The following is an 18,520-nucleotide window of genomic DNA, read 5'->3' as shown; positions in this document are numbered from 1 at the left end:
CAGTGCCCACAAGATTTTCACAAAGGATTTTATGCTTTACTGAAGCATAGGTTATACCTTCTGTGCCCAGTGCAATATCATGACCGCCCCACTCCTTTCCGACACATAGACCTATCATGTTTTATTTATAGTACCGATTTCCTCATATGAAAAGAAACCTTGTGGGAAGTCTTAGGCTCATGGACCCTGGTCCAACCACACTCTCTGCACCACCTATAGCTACGCCCCTGATGCTTTACATAAATGAGCATAAAACAAACAGTAGGCTGCTTTTATGGTTTCTGTGTGTTATATGGTATTTTATTAATATAAAACCAATTTGAGACATGTGCTACATACCGAATGAGAATTTGGCAACAATGCGCTCTGATGTAATTGGCTCTGAAATTCCAAAGCGGTTCTCAGCGCGAACTCTGAAAATATATTCTTGTCCTGGGATGAGTTTTCCAACACGACAACTAGTTTTGGTAACTGAAGATACAGCCGTAATCCAGTCTCCTCGGCTGACATCACACTTTTCAACAACATAGTTAGTAATGTTGCTGCCACCATCTTCAAGAGGCAAATGCCATGAGAGAGTGCAAGCATCGGAATCTATGTCAGTAACCTCAAATGGTGGTTCTGGTGGGCCTGGGATGTCTGTAGGAAGCAAGAACAAACAAATACTTAGTAACTGTAAATTTCCTTTTCTGAAAGATACTGCATGATAGACTTACTAATTTATACATACCCATTACTATTACACGTATTCTCTGTGTGGCCACGCCAGAGTTGTTTTCTGCAGACACAGTATAGAAACCACTGTCTTTCCTTGTTACATCCTTTATTATGAGAACTGTGGAATTCAGCGATTTATGTACAGCCAGGCGGCTTGATGGCATTACATCAGTTTCTGCTTTCAACCACTTAGTTACAGGAGTTGGCTTTCCATAGATATGTGCCTCAATTCTCAGTTTCTGTCCTGCTTTAATAGTGATTTGTTCAGGCAATAATATCTTAGGTGGCACTGTAAAAAAATAAAAATGCATATTTATATGTTAGCATAGCAGTTTGGTCCAACTATAAAGTAAACTGTCACTATCTGACAATATTTATAGCACTATGTAGAAAATCTACTCATTTAACTTACAGAGTTGTTCTTTAATTTCAAATTGTCCTTCGGCTTCCCTTGGCAAGCTGACTCCTACAGAGTTTCTTGCGGCAACTCTGAATTTATATTTCGTGCCTTCTTTGAGCCCAACAACAACAATATTTAGATCTTTTACAACAGAGTATTGAGTCCAGTTGTTCTCTGGCTGTCCTTCTGCCTGGTAACTAATGATATAGCCATCAATTTTGGATCCTCCATCTCGTAAAGGTGGGAGCCAAGCCAGTGTAGCACTGTTCTTTGTAATTTCCGTGACATCAAGTTTTTTAGGTGGATCAGGTTCACCTATTGAAATACACAGAATAGAATGTTTGCTGTTTTAATACAGTGAAACTGTTAACCTCATGTCTATTTTGCAATACTAATGGACAATCATAGTTGAAAAGATAAATAATCTATGTAAATTAAGGTGCTTAAGAATGAAATTAAAATTAAATTAAATCTTAAATTGTAAACTAAGGATAAGCAGTGTGCATAGTAATTTTATTTCATATATATATATATATATATATATATATATATATATATATATATATACATAAATCTAAATATCAGTAGCAAAGGTTACATAGAGTATGGTATAATACTTACTGATAGGATCTGTTGCAAGTATAGTCTTAGGTGTGTCTCTTGGAACACCTGATCCATATTCATTGACAGCTGTAATTCTGAAAAAGTATTCTGTTCCTGGCACAAGATTGGCAACTTTGAAACTAGTTTTTTTCCAGTCTGCCACTACGGTTGCCCATGTTTTCCTATCTACTTCTCGCTTTTCTAAGATATAATGTGTCACTGGACTTCCACCATCATTTTCTGGAGGTACCCATGAAAGTTGACACGACATTTTTGTAACATCTGAAATGGTAAAGTCAGCCACAGGTCCTGGGGTATCTATTGAAAGAAAATCATATTCTATTAATGTTTGCAAAACTAAAATACATAGAAACACAAAACCTAATCATCTTCTTCATCTTTAACTTACCAAGTACTCTCACATTGACAAACACTGCCTTTTCTCCTGCTGCATTAACAAGAGACAATGAGTATTTGCCAGAATCATCACGAGTAGAGTTGGGAATAACTAAGAAAGCCATTGTATCAACAAGATCAACTTGTCCTTTTCTGACAACATTATCTATACCCATTCTTCTCCAGGTAACTTTAGGTGCTGGTCTTCCTCTTATTATTGCAAACAATCGGATGGGACATCCTGCTCTTACAGTGACCAATTTTCTCATGCTTGCATCCAATTCAATTTCAGGAGTTTCTGAGAACAAATATTTAAGAAAAACAAAATTGGCTTACTGAAATACGTTGCTGATTTAACATGTCTTCAACATTATAAAGGAAAACCTACCCAATATTTCTTTAGGTGAAACAGCTTCTTTCAGTTCAGCAGGTCTTCCAATGCCAACCTGGTTCTGTGCTGAAACTCTAAACTCATATTCCAGTTTTTCATCAAGACTTGTCACAGTAAACTGTGTGTGAATAACATGGGCACCAACATTGCATTTCTTCCAGCCTTCTTCACCACCTTTAGCTTCACTTTTTGGTCTCGTTTCTACAATATATCCGATTACTGGGGCACCACCATCATAGACAGGTTTTCCCCATCCTAGAGTAATTGAGTTTCTTGTGCTATCAACAACTTTGAAATTAGTTGGTGGACCAGGAGGTTCTGCAGAGAAAACAAAATTAGTAAACAGCATATAGAATATGTCAGAATAATGCATTAAAACAAACAATGCTATGAATTACCGATGGGGTCTTTGGCAACCATAGGTCTTGATGGTCCACTTGGATCTCCTAGGCCAATTTCATTTTCAGCTTTAACACGGAATTGGTATTCATGTCCTGGAATAAGATTTGTGACTTTAAGTCGCCTTTCTGGTATTGGTGATTTGTTGACTGCAACCCATCTTGTTGATCGCTTTTCTTTTTTCTCAAGAATATATCCAGTGACAGACTTGCCACCATCATATTCTGGTGGATTCCAGACCACAGTCATTTCTTCCTTGCTAACTTTGGTGACTTCTGGAGGCTCTGGAGGTCCAGGTCTACTATATCGGGTTTTAGCAACCATTGGTTTGGTTTCTGTTGGTGGACCGGTACCCATTTTATTCTCTGCTCGAACTCTGAAGATGTATTCATTTCCTTCTATGAGGCGAGTTACTTGTGCACGAGTTAGGATCACAGACGATGAGTATGTTGACCATACCATGCGTTTGCTTTCACATTTCTCTAAGATATAGTTTTGTATTTCACATCCACCATCATCTTCTGGTTGGTCCCAACTAAGTGTACATCTGTCACTTGATATATCTGAAATTTTCAAATTTTGTATTGGTCCAGGTACATCAAGAACATTAACAGTGGCATATGCAGTAAAACTTCCAGCAGGATTTGTGGCTGTAACAACATATTTACCACTATCAGACCTCTTAGATTTATCCAGAATAAATTTTGTGTAATCTGATCCAGTATCAATCTTTAACCTAGGAGATTTTATTATATCTGTTGTATCTTTATCTTTTGTCCATGCTATCTCTGGCTGTGGTTTTCCCCTTACTCCAGCTTCAAGTCGAATTGTTTCTCCAGCTTTCACAACTAGTACTCCAGTCAATTTCAAATCTAGTACAGGTTTTAAAAGTTCCTCTTTAACTAAGACCTCACTTGTCTTAACCCAGTTGCTTTCACCTCCTTCATTCTTGGTCTGAACTCTAAATTGGTATAGCTGATTTTCATGGCATCTATCTATAAGGTAGCTAGTTTCTTTGATACTGCCTTTATGGACCCTTTCCCATTCATCTGAATCTTTTAGTTTTCTTTCAACATGGTATGATAGGTTGGGGCTTCCACCATCATAATCTGGCCGTCTCCATTTCAGATAGACAAATGTCTTTCCAATTTCAGCAATATGAAGGTTTTCTGGCTCCCCAGGCTTTTCAACTGGATTAATAGCCAGAATGGGTGTCTTGGTTTCAATTACTGGACCGGGTCCTACTTTGTTTTCAGCACAGACTCTGAAGAAATATTCATGATTTTCTATAAGAGATGCTTTAATCAATCTCTTTGTAAGATCAGAAGAAATAACATACCATCCTCTTTGATTTGGCTCACGGTATTCCACAATGTAGTTGGTTATTTCTGAGCCACCATTATCCTGTGGGTTTTCCCAAGAAACCATACATGAATCTTTAGTAACATAGGTTATTTTAAGATTCTGACATGGTCCAGGTCTGTCTAGAACATTGACAATGACCACACCTTGTGCTTGACCACTGCTGTTCTTGGCCATAATTGTATATTTACCATGGTCAGCTCTTGTTGCTGGCTTTATTTGCAAACCAACTGGTGGAAAGTCTTGAGTTATTTCAGTTCTGTTGTCTTTGATTACTAGTTTGCCATCTTTTGACCATGTAATGTCTGGGTCTGGCCTGCCTTTAACACGAGCATTAATATTAATAGTTTGGCCAACCCTTACAGTTAGCAGGTCACGACAAGTCAAATCAAGATCAACCTCTGGTGGGTGAAGAATATCCTTTGCAATGACAGATTCTGGAAGTTCTCTAGGTTCACCTTCTCCAACAATATTTGCTGCTTTAACACGGAATCTGTACTCATTTCCTTCAATCAAACCTGGTACCCTAAAAGCACATTGCTTAATAAGATCATCTGTGTTAATTCTGCTCCATTGAGCTGTTCCTGATTTTTGGCATTCAATAATATACCCTAAAATTGGACTACCACCATCTTTAGTGGGCTTTGTCCATACTAAGTCAGCTGTCTCTCTGCTCTTGTCTTTAAGTTTGGGATTTATTGGTGGTCCTGGAGGTGTTATAGGACGGGATGCTTTTATAGGATCAGATATTGGTGATGGTTTGCTGAGTCCAGCAATATTCTCAGCAAATACTCTGAATTCATAGGTGTTGCCTTCATATAGCCCACTTGCACGGTATCTAAGATCTAACACTGGTGTCTTGTTTACTCTTACCCATTTACCAGAAACCTCTCTTCTTTCAAGAATATAGCCACTAATTGGACTGCCACCATCAGATTTAGGAATTGTCCATGTGACAGTTGCAGCGTTTTCAGTTATATCTGACACCACCGGCTTTCCAGGTGGGGATGGTGGATCAAACATATTCTTGGCAACGGTTGGCTTGGATTCTAAGGGTTTACCAATTCCCATCTTGTTTTCAGCGCTAACACGGAAGGTATACTCATAACCTTTCTGAAGTCTTGGAATCTTAGCCTTAGTCTGAATACTTCCTGTGCTTACTATTCCCCAAGTTTCTTTCTTGCCTTCACACTTCTCTACAATATAGTTCATTACAGCAGTTCCACCATCATCCTTTGGTGGTCTCCACGAGATCACCATATACTCTGGTGTAACTTCCAGGATATTTAATGGACCTGTTGGTGGTCCAGGAACATCCAAAACTGTGAGATGCAAAGCCACTGTCTTGCTTCCAGCAATATTTGATACAGTCAGTTGATATTCTCCTGTATCCTTTCTTGTGCAATTTTTGATTGTAAGTACAGTTGAAAAGTTGTCAGTATCAATTTTGTAGTTGCCTTCTGATTTTATTTCTGTGTTGTCAGTCACCCATTTAGCAGTTGGAACAGGGATTCCTCTCATAATTGCAGGAAATCTTACAGTAGTACCCGCTTTGACTACAAGACCTTCAATTAACTTAACATCAACTTCTATGTTCGGTGCAGCTGATAAAATAAAAAGGAGAAATGTTTAGCATAAAAAAATCCAATGTATTGATGATAATTGTTTTGACTATTATGATTATTCTTACCTATTTTTTCTTGGCACTCAATTGGTACTGTTATATCTGGACGACCAAGTCCAGCAACATTCTGAGCTCTTACACGGAATCTGTAAATCTTTCCATGCTTCAGCCCTGTAACAATGCACTCCGGTATGCTAACAGTCTTAAAGTTGGTCCAGTCTTCTGCACCATCTTCTTGATAGTCTACTACAAAACCAGTGATTTCAGAACCACCATCTCGGTCTGGGTAGTTCCAAGCAAGAGAGACTTCAGTTTTGTCTACATCTACATGATGCAAATTCTTTGGTGGTCCAGGTGGATCTGTGCAGTAAATAATTATTCAAATTATAATATGTTAACATGTGAAAAACTGCATATTAGGCTAATTAGACTGAACTTACAAATTGGATCAATAGCCTTTATTGGTTTAGGTGATTCAACATAAGGTCCGCGTCCAAACTGGTTCTCGGCAGCAACTCGGAACATATACTGTGAGCCTTCCATGAGGTGCTTAGCCATGATGCTATGCTTTTTAGATGTAGTAGAGATAGGTATCCAGTGAGGGTTGGCAACATCGCGCTTTTCAATCACATAGTTGCTAATGACTGCACCACCATTGTCTTCTGGTTCTTTCCAAGTAAGATAACATGAATCTTTTCTGATTTCACTGATTAGTAGATCCCTTGGTGGACCAGGTTTATCTAAACAAAGAACATTCACATTACCCTTTAGTATTTTGTTATTTAAATAAACAGGAAAAACAAAATGTTATATCTTACCAAGAACAGAAACTTTAACTTCAACTGTCTTAGTGCCAGCTTTGTTTTCCACTGTCAAAGAATACATTCCTGCATCTTCTTTGACAGAGTTACGTATTTCAAGCTTGCTTCCAACAGGTGTGACCACAATATCTGCCTTAACAGGGACTTCTTTGCCTTCCTTCATCCAGGTTACTTTGGGGAATGGTATTCCTTTGATTACAGCGCTGAGTGTTATAGTATTTCCAGCCTTGACCAGTTGCTCCCGTGCCATGTTTGCATCAATTAACAACTCAGGTGGTTCTGTGTTAGGAAAAAGAATGTTAATATTGTTGAAAATGATAAGAGCCTAAGTAAGTGTTTCTTATTGTAGTATAATAATCTCACCAAGCCTGTCTTTAACTTGAACTGGATCCCGGACATAAGCAGGCTCAGATTCACCAGCAGAATTCACTGCCATTATTCTAAACTTGTAGGTTTCACCTTCTACGAGCCCAACCACTTTGTGCTTTGTATCAGGACAGCCATCAGGGGCATGATTGGATTTCTTCCATTCTTCTTCACCGACCTTTTGGTATTCTACAAGGTAGCCAATTATTTTTCCTCCACCATCATGTCTTGGTGGATGCCAAGACAAGTCAACAGAATTCTTGGTTTTGTCAACAGCTTCTGGGTTCACTGGTGGGCTCGGTTTGGCTAAAAAAAAAAAAAAGTATGACAATGTAAGACATCAATATCTGTATTACTAGCTAAATATTTTAAAAGACTTAATTCTCCCTTTTGTACAACCTCTATATATTTTTCTACTTAAATTATTCCATTTTAAATGTATTTACTCAATCAGAACATTAAGAGAGAATACATGTAGACAAAATGTTGGTAATGTATGGAGCTATAAAGCAATGGCTGAGGGGATGTTAAAAGTGCACATACCTATTGGATCATTGGCAAAGATTGGTTTAGATGGTGGACTTGGGTCACCTACACCAATTTCATTTTCTGCAGATACTCTAAACTCATATTCACATCCCTCAAGAAGGTCTGTTACTCTGTATTGTGTATCTGGATAAATTGGCTCTCTCGAGACTTTAACCCATCTGTTGGACATTGTTTCTTTCTTTTCTACAATATAGGCAAATATGGGTTTTCCACCATCACGTGGTCTGTTCCACAAGACCAGTGCAGAATCTTTTGTTACTTCCTTAACAAGTGGCTGTTCAGGAGCCTCTGGAACTCCTAAAAATATAAAAAATTCTAATTAAAGTTTATTCTTTTTAGAAAGTTAAATGTTTTATTATGTGAAAAAGTGACATACTATAGCGGTCTTTGGCCTTCATTTCATCAGATATTAGAGGATCACTAATGCCATACATATTTTCGGCACAAATTCGCATGCTGTATTCTCGCCCTTCAAGAAGTTTTGGAACTTTACAGGTTGTTTTGGAACTTGCTGATGTTACTGGCATCCAGAGGTCTCTGTTGCTGTCTTTCTTTTCAACAATATAATTAATGATTGCGCTACCACCATCATCAAGAGGAGGTTTCCAAGAGATAACCATATGATCTTTGTGAACTTCATCAAATATCACAGGACCTATTGGTGGCTGTGGTCGATCTATGTAAAGTAATAAAAAAATTACATGGAATACAAGTTAATGCCTGTACAAGGTCTGGAAGAAATAAACTATATATATATACATATATATATATATATATATATATATATATATATTTATGCTTACCAACTACTATTACTTCACAAAGTCCCTTTCTTGATCCAGTGCTGTTTTCAACAAGCACACTGTATTTTCCTGAATCCTCTCTGGTAGACTTAAGAATGCCCAGACACAAAGTTGTTGGAGTAGTCTTGATCTTTGTGCGTTCATCTTCTTTAACGGTTATATTATCTTTCAACCATGTAATCTTTGGAGCTGGTTTCCCTGTGTACCGGCCAGTCATAGCAAAAGCTTCACCAACTCGTACAATTAATTTATCCCGGAAGTCAAGCTCAATTGTTGGAGGTGCTATAAAGTAAAGTCCATAATGATATTAAACTAAAGAATACAACCCGATTTCAGAAAGGTAACAAAATAATATAAAAATGCATACCCAATTCATCTTTGCAAGTAACCGGTTTTGTGCAGAATGAAGGCTTTCCTTGTCCGACAATGTTGACAGCACTGACCCGGTATTCATATGTGTCACCCTCTTTCAACCCATCATGGACATATGTCCTATTTAGGAGCTTTTCTTTAGTAGCTTTATAGAATTTATCTTTTCCAATGAGTCGGCATTCCAAGACATACATTGTAATGTCAGATCCTCCGTTATATTTAGGTGGATTCCAGCTCAAGCTTATTGAATCTTTTGTGACTGCTGTTACTTGGAGATCCTCAGGGCGTTCAGGTACAGCTGTAAGAGAGATATGGCACTAAAAACTAGGATTTATAATATAACAATATACTCATGTGAGAAATGTCCATAAATAAAAATAATTTATCAATATCTATTAACTTACATATTGGCTCTCTTATAACTATCTCCCGGTTAGTCTCTACAAATGGACCCATTCCAATAATATTTTCAGCTGCAATGCGGAAGAAATATCCCACTCTGTTAATGAGCCCTTGAACGGTTGCATTTTGTCGTGTTACAGTGTAAGACACTGGAGTCCACCCTCTCCGATCAGCTTCACGTTTTTCAATGATATAATTAGTGATTGTGGAGCCTCCATCATCTTCTGGTGAGAACCAGGTCAATTTGCATGAGTCAGTTGTTAGATTTTCAGTCTGGAATGGTGGGCTTACTGGACCAGGAACATCTATAAATAAGAGAAAATTGGCTTACTGTGCATAGTATTTGCAACATATGCTTTTATGGTACTTTACTAGCATGTATTGCACAACTTTTAATATGGATATAATCTGTTTTAACATCTCTGTTACCTAGAACATCAACAATAATAGTCTTCTTTCTTTCGCCTGCAGCATTTTTGGCAACCAGAGTGTACATTCCTTGATGATTTCTTTGGCATTTTTTAATAACCAGAGATGAACTTATAGCTGTTGTCTCAATTGTAGCTTCAGGTGGTAGGGGTCTGTCTTCTCTATTCCAAGAAATTTCAGGTGCTGGCTTTCCAGAAACATAAGCTATAATTCGGATAACACCACCAGCATGGACAACAATTCTCTCTTTCACGCTGGCATCCAGCTGAATATCAGGCAACACTGAAGGAATTAAAAAGAATAGATCATAGATTGTTCTATATTACAACACATATTTAATAGAAAAGGAATAATTTAATGATACTTAATATTTGTGCTTTCTATTGTTTGTCTTGAATAAAATCAACCAACACAATCTAAAAACCAGAGACTAACATAAATACCATACCTGTTCGATCTTTAGCTTCAATAGCATCAGTGACATCTCCAGGTTCTCCTACACCAGCAGCATTAACAGCTCTGACTCTAAACCTATAGAAGTTGCCTTCTTTGAGTCCAGATACCACAAATTTGGTGCCCCTGATTTCTTTATCTTTGGCCTTCAGAAAAAATATGTATATTTCTACTTAGTTATGCAATGCTGGAAGTCCAAACACCAATATAATTTTATATCCTTTATTAAATTTATGTTAGTAAAAATGGTAAAGGATGCACAAATAAACAGAACTAGACTTATTGAATAAAATGTGGTTTAGACAATTGTTATTCCTAAAATATTAATACTAATACATTTTTGTACAAACCTTTTCCCATTCCTCTTTTCCTTCTTCTTTGTATTCCACAAAGTATCCAGTAATTGGAGAGCCTCCATCTTTAGATGGTGGAATCCATTCTAGATCAGCTGTAGACTTAGTCCAGTCTGTAACCTTTGGAATTGGTGGTCCAGGTGGAGCTAAGGATGATATATTATGTGTAAATGATCAAAAAATGTATATTTATAGCAGTCTCTTGTTGCTTAGTATATGTGTTAACCTATTGTACTCACAAATAGGATCTCTAGCAGTAACTGGATCAGATGGTAGACTTGGAGGTCCAACACCAGCTGCATTAATAGCAAGAACCCTAAACTGATAGTCATATCCTTCAAAAAGTCCTGTCACTTGGTGAGAAACACCCAGTGTCATAATTTTGATGGGATCCCGGTTAACTCTCTTCCATCTCTTTCCTGTTGTCTCTTTAACTTCCAGCCAGTAACCTGTCACTGGTGATCCACCATCATATTCTGGTTCTTCCCAGTTGACAGTCATGGAATCTCGTGTAACGCTACTGACTGAAGGTTTATCACACTGTCCAGGAACAGCTGTGGGAACATAAAATATATTATCTTATTAATTGCATCAGTTCAAACATTGCTAGGGATGAGCGAATCGACTTCGGATGAAACATCCGAAGTCGATTCGCATAAAACTACTTTCTAATACTGTACGGAGCAGTGTAGCAGGGTACCTTGGAACCGAACCCAAATTTAATCAGTTTCTATGAGGAGGTAAGTTCTAGACTTGACAGCGGCGAATCAATGGATATCGTATATCTGGACTTCTCCAAAGCATTTGACACTGTACCGCATAAAAGGTTAGTATATAAAATGAGAATGCTCGGACTGGGAGAAAACATCTGTATGTGGGTAAGTAACTGGCTGAGTGATAGAAAACAGAGGGTGGTTATTAACGGTACACACTCAGATTGGGTCACTGTCACTAGCGGAGTACCTCAGGGGTCAGTATTGGGCCCTATTCTCTTCAATATATTTATTAATGATCTAGTAGAAGGCTTGCATAGTAAAGTATCAATTTTCGCAGATGACACTAAACTGTGTAAAGTAATTTACACTGATGAGGACAGTATACTACTACAGAGGGATCTGGATAGATTGGAGGCTTGGGCAGATAAGTGTCAGATGAGGTTTAACACTGATAAATGTAAGGTTATGCACATGGGAAGGAAAAATGCAAGTCACCCGTACATACTAAATGGTAAAACACTCGGTAACACTGACATGGAAAAGGATCTAGGAATTTTAATAAACAGCAAACTAAGCAGCAAAAACCAGTGTCAGGCAGCTGCTGCCAAGGCCAACAAGATAATGGGTTGCATCAAAAGGGGCATAGATTCCCGTGATATGAACATAGTCCTACCACTTTACAAATCGCTAGTCAGACCACACATGGAGTACTGTGTACAGTTCTGGGCTCCTGTAAACAAGGCAGACATAGCAGAGCTATAGAGGGTTCAGAGGAGGGCAACTAAAGTAATAACTGGAATGGGGCAACTACAGTACCCTGAAAGATTATCAAAATTAGGGTTATTCACTTTAGAAAAAAGATGACTGAGGGGAGATCTAATTAATATGTATAAATATATCAGGGGTCAGTACAGAGATCTATCCCATCAGCTATTTATCCCCAGGACTGTGACTGTGACGAGGGGACATCCTCTGCGTCTGGAGGAAAGAAGGTTTGTACACAAACATAGAAGAGGATTCTTTACGGTAAGAGCAGTGAGACTATGGAACTCTCTGCCTGAGGAGGTGGTGATGGTGAGTACAATAAAGGAATTCAAGAGGGGCCTGGACGTATTTCTGGAGCTTAATAATATTACAGGCTATAGCTACTAGAGAGGGGTCGTTGATCCAGGGAGTTATTCTGATTGCATGATTGGAGTCGGGAAGGAATTTTTTATTCCCCTAAAGTGGAGAAAATTGGCTTCTACCTCACAGGGTTTTTTGCCTTCCTCTGGATCAACTTGCAGGATAACAGGCCTTATGTATGTATTATGTACTATGTAAGTTCAGGAAATGTTTTTTTACAGTATAAATCAATTTCTGAAGTTATTATGCAAAGTCTCGCAAGACTTTGCAAAGTAATAACTTTGGCTCATCAGAGACAATACATTCTAATACTGTACGGAGCTCCTGCTCCGTACAGTATTAGAACAAAGTTTTATACGAATCGACTTCAGACATTTTATCCGAAGTCGATTTGCTCATCCCTAAACATTGCTTTAGAAGATTCAAATACACAAAACTTACAGTACAGATTCCTTGCTGTTTCAGGTTCACTATCAAGCGGAAGACCGACACCATACTTATTCTGAGCCATAATACGAAACACATATTCATGACCTTCCACCAGTTTTGGTATGGTGTATATACACTCTTTAACATCTTTGGTCACTGGGGCCCATATTTTCCTGTTTGCTTCTCTTTTCTCAATTACATAGTTTGTAATTTTAGAGCCTCCATCATCTTTTGGAGGCAACCAAGCCAAAGTCATAGTCTCAGCAGTAATTGATTCAAATTTAATTGGTCCTACTGGTGGTCCAGGACGTCCTATTTAAAGTAAGAAATTGTAATTTTAATAAATTGCCTATCTAATAAAAGACAAATAATTGCTTATGAAGATATTTAAATTACAATACATTAAATATGATACTACCACAGAATGTTAAATGTTTGTATAATTACCTAGGACATTCAATCGCATTTCCTTTGAATCTGATCCCAAGTTGTTTTCTGCTATCAAAGTATACAAAGCAGTATCATTTCTACGAGACTGATGAATCAGTAAAGTGCAGTCATTTTCACCCACAACTTTGTTAACATGTTGATCATACTGAACTGGTGTTTTATCATCAGGCTTATTTGGTAGTGCTTTATACCATTTCAGTGTTGGGAAAGGAACACCCTTTATCTTTGCAACAATGCTGATATCTGTTCCCTCTTCTGCCTCCAAAAATTCTTTGAGTTCAATAGATGGTGGGCCTTAATCAAAGGTGAGATTAAGTTATGAAATATAATATAAAGCTATGATGAAATATAATAAATGTAGATATCCTGTTCAAGTAGCCTACTTACAAGTCTGGTCTTTCACCACAACAGGACCTACAGTTGATGATGGTTTGCTCTGTCCAGCCTCATTTACAGCTCTGACACGGAATTCATATTCAGCTCCTTCTTTTAAGTCTTCAACTGTGAATTTTGTTTCTTCTACATCCCGTTTATTACACTGCTTCCAGGTTTCTTTGCCTTCTCCAGTTGGATCCCAGAGTAAGCGCTCAATTATATAATGAGTCACAGGTGCACCACCATCATTCTGTGGTGGCCTCCAAGTTAATGCCACTGAATTCTTTGTCACAAGACCAGCTTTTAGCCTTGTAGGTGGTTCAGGGGGATCTTTAAAGTAAGAACAAAAATATTATTACCACTATAAATATTAACAGTGTTTTAGTAAAATTGTTATGTTAGGGATGAAATTGTATTCAAAGCAAGAATACTGCCTAAGACTTACGTATTGGGTCTCTTGCCCTTGTCCTTTGAATTGTTGCAATAGGAGGTCCAGTGCCAAATCTATTCTCTGCTGTTACTCTGAAGAAGTATTCCTGTCCATCAATGAGGTCTGGAACAGTATATGAAGTTCCTGCACAATCTGTAGCCACCTTACTCCATGATTTGCTTTCAACTGTTTTCTTTTCAATAATGTAGTTTTTAATTCTATCTCCACCATCATTATCAGGGGCTTTCCATGAAAGCTTAGCAGTGGATCTTGTCACGTCACTAACTTTGAGATCCTTTATTGGTCCTGGGGCATCTGAAATCAACATACACATTGTTTTTATGTTGATTAAAAATAATATTCCAACAAAACATGCTAGTGTTGAATTTATGAATGAACATGATTTCAGTTTAAGTGCAGATCTGAGAACGAAATCTGATTGGTTGTTAACATATCCATATCCAGCTCATATAGTACACATATTGAACTATATTTGCATAGTCTTACCCAAAACATTTACTCTGACATTGACTGTTTTTTGTCCAGCTTTATTCTTTGCTGTGATACTGTATTTTCCAGTGTGTTCTCTGTTGGATTCAGGAATAATTAGAACCGAAGTAGAGTCAGTTGCCTCAACCTGAAAATGAAGGTTAACAAAACTAAGTTAAAACATTCAATAGCTCTCTCTCTCTATTATTATTATTATCATTATTATTATTTTAATTATAAAAATGTATTCTTATAATTTATTTTCATTATTTTCATTTATTTGTAATTATATACTGTATGATAAATTTATTCAAGCCCCATTGTAATTGACCTCATTAGTTTTAATGGTTACATTACATGGGTATATACATCTACATTATTCTGGTTCATGATAAGCAATACAATAGAACCAAATGCCATCTACATACCTGAGAATCCACTGGAATATTGTGTACTTGATCCTAAAATTGTATGAATAATAAACAATGATAAAATTGTCAGTGCTTATCTAAATATATAATAAAGTCAAGGACTATTTTAAAAATAAAGACATTAATTTATACAGATAATGAAACATCTATATAAGCTTAACATATGTAAAGAAGACACATTTCTACAACATCTTACCTTTATCTCTTTCTTCGCTGCTCCTTCAAACTCCCATGATGTTTTGGGTACTGGACGACCACTAATTACAGCTGAAATTCTAATTGCGGACCCAGCACGAACATTCAAAAAGTCTTGAGATTTCAAGTCAATTGAGATATCAGGCTCCTCTGCAAGAAATAAATTCAGTAAGTTTTTACTTTTAATCTTAGAGAAGAAAAAAATTATGCGCTAAACAACATGTACTGTAGTTATGTTTTACCTTGTATTTCCTTTACTGGTATTTCGCCAGTTGCAAGACTTGGTTCAGATTCACCAGCAGCATTAACTGCCTTGACTCTGAATCTGTATTTCTTGAGCTCCTGAAGATTTGGAACCACACACTCACAGGTAGGGAAAAGCTTGTCAGGTTCATTAACCTTTTTCCAGTCTGAACTGCCCTCTTCCTGCATTTCAACAATGTAGCCCTTAATTGGACTACCGCCATCTTTGTCTGGTTTCTTCCAGGCAAGTTTAACACTTGACTTGGTTTTATCCTTTAAATCTGGGCATGATGGTGCACCAGGGACATCTGTTGAAATAGGCACAAATATGTTATAAGTTTACATTGAAGTGATGTAGTCAAAATTACAAGAGAAAGTGTAAAAGTGGCACATCATCGCTGTGGAGCTGCTTTTCCTACTTTTGAGATTATTTAGTCATTCAAATAGCCAATTCTCAATTAATTGTTTGCATTGACATTTTTATATTCCTTATAAACTGATTCTACCCATAAGAAAAATCTAACATCATAGCCTTCTTTGCTCTGGTAACTGTTTTCATTTCTTAGTTCCTGTTTCATTTCTAAGCCCCCAAGCTGCAGTTGATATGGAGGCAACCACATATTTATTACAGGTAGCACCTACATGTACATGTGGGATGTCATCACAACTAGGGACCTCACACTGCCCTTTAGAAGTGCATTTCACCATCACTATCTGGTACAGTGGTCATAATGGGAGATTTTAACTTCCCAGATATTGACTGGGGTCATGGTTCTGCCTCAACCGCAAAGGGGAGAAAATTCCACTTTATTGACCAGTTTGTAGAAGCTCACACTAGGGGCGATGCTCTGTTAGATCTGGTAATTTCTAATGATGCAGAGCTTGTTGGTAATGTTACTGTTCGAGAAACACTAGGTAATAGTGACCACAATATAATTATATTCCCCCTAAACTATAAAAAGCAAACTCTGTCAGGCAGAGCAAAGACACTAAATTTCAAAAAGGCAAATTTCCCTGGGTTGAGGGCAGCATTTCAGGGCATAGACTGGGAGCAGCTATTGTCACATAATAATACTGAGGATAAATGGGAGAGCTTCAAATCCACATAGAGTAATTGCACAATTTTTTTTATTCTTTAGGTAACAAGTATAAACGGCTAAAATCAAACCCCCCATGGCTTACAGCTACTGTAAAAAGGGCAATAAAAGATAAGAAGAGGGCATTTAAAAAATACAAATATGAGGGGTCAGCTGTAGCGTTTGAAGATTACAAAGGGCTTAATAAAATCTGCAAAAAGGAGATAAAATTTGCAAACATACAAAATGAACAGCAGGTAGCAAAAGAAAGCAAAACAAATCCCAAAAAGTTTTTTAAATATATAAATGCTAAAAAACCTAGGTCTGAGCAGGTAGGTGCCCTAAAAAATGGTAAAGAGGGGTAGTCAATGAAGATAAGGAAAAGGCAGAGTTCCTAAATAGGTTTTTTAGCTCTGTGGTGCTGGGGCTGTTAGTACATCCAGTGATATACTCAATTGGCTAACTGTAGATATGGTCCAAAAGAAGTTAAATAGGGTTAATGTCAACAAGGCTCCGGGTCCAGATGGATTACACTTAAGAGTGCTTAAATAGCTCAGTTCAGTCATTACTGTGCCCCTGTTTATAATTTTTAAAGATTCTCTAGGTACTGGTACATTGCAAAGTGATTGGTGCAAGGCAAACGTGGTGCCCATATTCAAAAAAGGATCAAGGTCCTCCACAGGTAATTATAGACCAGTTAGTTTAACTTCTGTTGTGGGAAACATTTTGAAGGACTCTTAAGGGACTATATACAGGAGTATGTGACTATAAATAATATTATAAGTGATAACCAGCATGGGTTTACCAAGGACAGAATTTGTCAGACTAGTCTGATTTGTTTTTATGAGGAGGTGAATAGTAGTCTGGACAGAGGGGTGGCTGTGGATGTAGCGTTTCTGGATTTTGCAAAGGCTTCTGATACTGTCCCTCATAGACGCTTAATAGGTAAAGTAAGGTCTATAGGCTTGGAAAGTATTGTTTGTAATTGGATTAAAAACTGGCTTAAGGACCGTGTCCAGAGTTGTGGTCAATTATTCATATTCAGAATGGTCCCAGGTTATAACTGGTGTACCCCAAGGTTCAGTGCTGGGCCCTTTATTATTTAATTTATTTATTAATGATATCCAGGATGGGATTAATAGCACCATATATATTTTTGCAGATCCCACTAAGCTGTGTAGTACTGTGTAGTCTATTGAAGATATCTATAAACTACAAGCTGACTTGAAAACTCTGAGTGATTGGGCATCAACTTGGCAAATGAGGTTCAATGTGGACAAATGTAAAGTTATGCATCTTGGTAGTAATAATCTCTGTGCCTCATATGTCCTAGGTGATGTAGTACTGGGAGAGTCACTTATAGAGAAGGATTTGGGTGTCCTTGTGGATGGTAGATTAAATTGCAGCACACAATGTCAATCAGCTGCTTCTACGGCCATTAAATGGCATTAAACGAGGCATGGACTCGTCGGGCAGTGATGTAATATTACCACTTTACAAAGCGTTGGTGCGGCCTCATCTGGAATATGCATTTCAGTTCTGGGCACCAGTACATAGAAAGGACGCACTGCAGCTGGAAAAACTACAGAGGAGAGCGACTAAACTCATAAGGGAAATGGAGGGTCTTAGTTATGAAGAAAGATTAAACAATTGAATTTATTTAGTCTTGAGAAGAGACGTCTAAGGGGGGGGACATGATTAACCTATACAAATATATAAATGGGCCATACAAAAAAATATACGGTGAAAAGCTGTACCATGTAAAATGCGCTCAAAAGACAAGGGGGCACTGCCTCCGATTGGAGAGGAAAAAGTTCAGTCTCCGGAAGCGTCAAAGCTTCTTTAATGTAAGAATTGTGAAGCTGTGGAATAGACTTCCTCAGGACGTGGTCACAGCAGGAACAGTAGACCGTTTCAAAAAGGGTTTAGACAAATTCTTAAAAGTAAAAAACATTAATGCTTATGAAAACGTGTAGAAATCTGAGTCTCGATTCGTTTTGGGATTCGCATCTCCAACTATCCCTTGGTTGAACTTGATGGACATATGTCTTTTTTCAACCGTATTAACTATGTAACTTAACTATGTAACTGTTTTACCTAATGTATTTGATGAAATTGTAA

General features: G+C 37.6%; 1 protein-coding gene across 50 annotated transcripts in view; it reads right to left on the bottom strand.

Moving 5' to 3' along the window:
* The window catches only part of TTN (titin), a 268,613-nt gene that overhangs the window by 54,689 nt on the left and 195,404 nt on the right, over positions 1-18,520 (bottom strand). For all 50 annotated transcript variants that reach the window (XM_040441698.1, XM_040441725.1, XM_040441731.1 and 47 more), the window contains 28 exons: positions 15,323-15,631; positions 15,082-15,230; positions 14,883-14,915; positions 14,473-14,602; positions 13,981-14,280; positions 13,548-13,865; positions 13,158-13,454; positions 12,723-13,022; positions 10,680-10,994; positions 10,438-10,586; positions 10,083-10,233; positions 9,635-9,916; positions 9,208-9,510; positions 8,799-9,101; positions 8,432-8,713; positions 8,005-8,304; positions 7,623-7,925; positions 7,077-7,385; positions 6,711-6,992; positions 6,333-6,632; positions 5,959-6,252; positions 2,906-5,872; positions 2,505-2,825; positions 2,130-2,414; positions 1,739-2,038; positions 1,130-1,432; positions 731-1,006; positions 340-639 (listed from right to left, as the gene is read on the bottom strand). In XM_040441698.1, coding sequence (XP_040297632.1) covers positions 340-639; positions 731-1,006; positions 1,130-1,432; positions 1,739-2,038; positions 2,130-2,414; positions 2,505-2,825; positions 2,906-5,872; positions 5,959-6,252; positions 6,333-6,632; positions 6,711-6,992; positions 7,077-7,385; positions 7,623-7,925; positions 8,005-8,304; positions 8,432-8,713; positions 8,799-9,101; positions 9,208-9,510; positions 9,635-9,916; positions 10,083-10,233; positions 10,438-10,586; positions 10,680-10,994; positions 12,723-13,022; positions 13,158-13,454; positions 13,548-13,865; positions 13,981-14,280; positions 14,473-14,602; positions 14,883-14,915; positions 15,082-15,230; positions 15,323-15,631 — 10,161 coding nt within the window. The remainder of the gene's footprint in view (positions 1-339; positions 640-730; positions 1,007-1,129; positions 1,433-1,738; positions 2,039-2,129; positions 2,415-2,504; positions 2,826-2,905; positions 5,873-5,958; positions 6,253-6,332; positions 6,633-6,710; positions 6,993-7,076; positions 7,386-7,622; positions 7,926-8,004; positions 8,305-8,431; positions 8,714-8,798; positions 9,102-9,207; positions 9,511-9,634; positions 9,917-10,082; positions 10,234-10,437; positions 10,587-10,679; positions 10,995-12,722; positions 13,023-13,157; positions 13,455-13,547; positions 13,866-13,980; positions 14,281-14,472; positions 14,603-14,882; positions 14,916-15,081; positions 15,231-15,322; positions 15,632-18,520) is intronic.

The sequence above is a fragment of the Bufo bufo genome, chromosome 7 (assembly GCF_905171765.1).
Source record: "Bufo bufo chromosome 7, aBufBuf1.1, whole genome shotgun sequence".
Lineage (NCBI taxonomy): Eukaryota > Metazoa > Chordata > Amphibia > Anura > Bufonidae > Bufo > Bufo bufo.
Note: the sequence above shows the minus strand (reverse complement) of the source record. Positions and strands in the feature narration are given on the sequence as shown.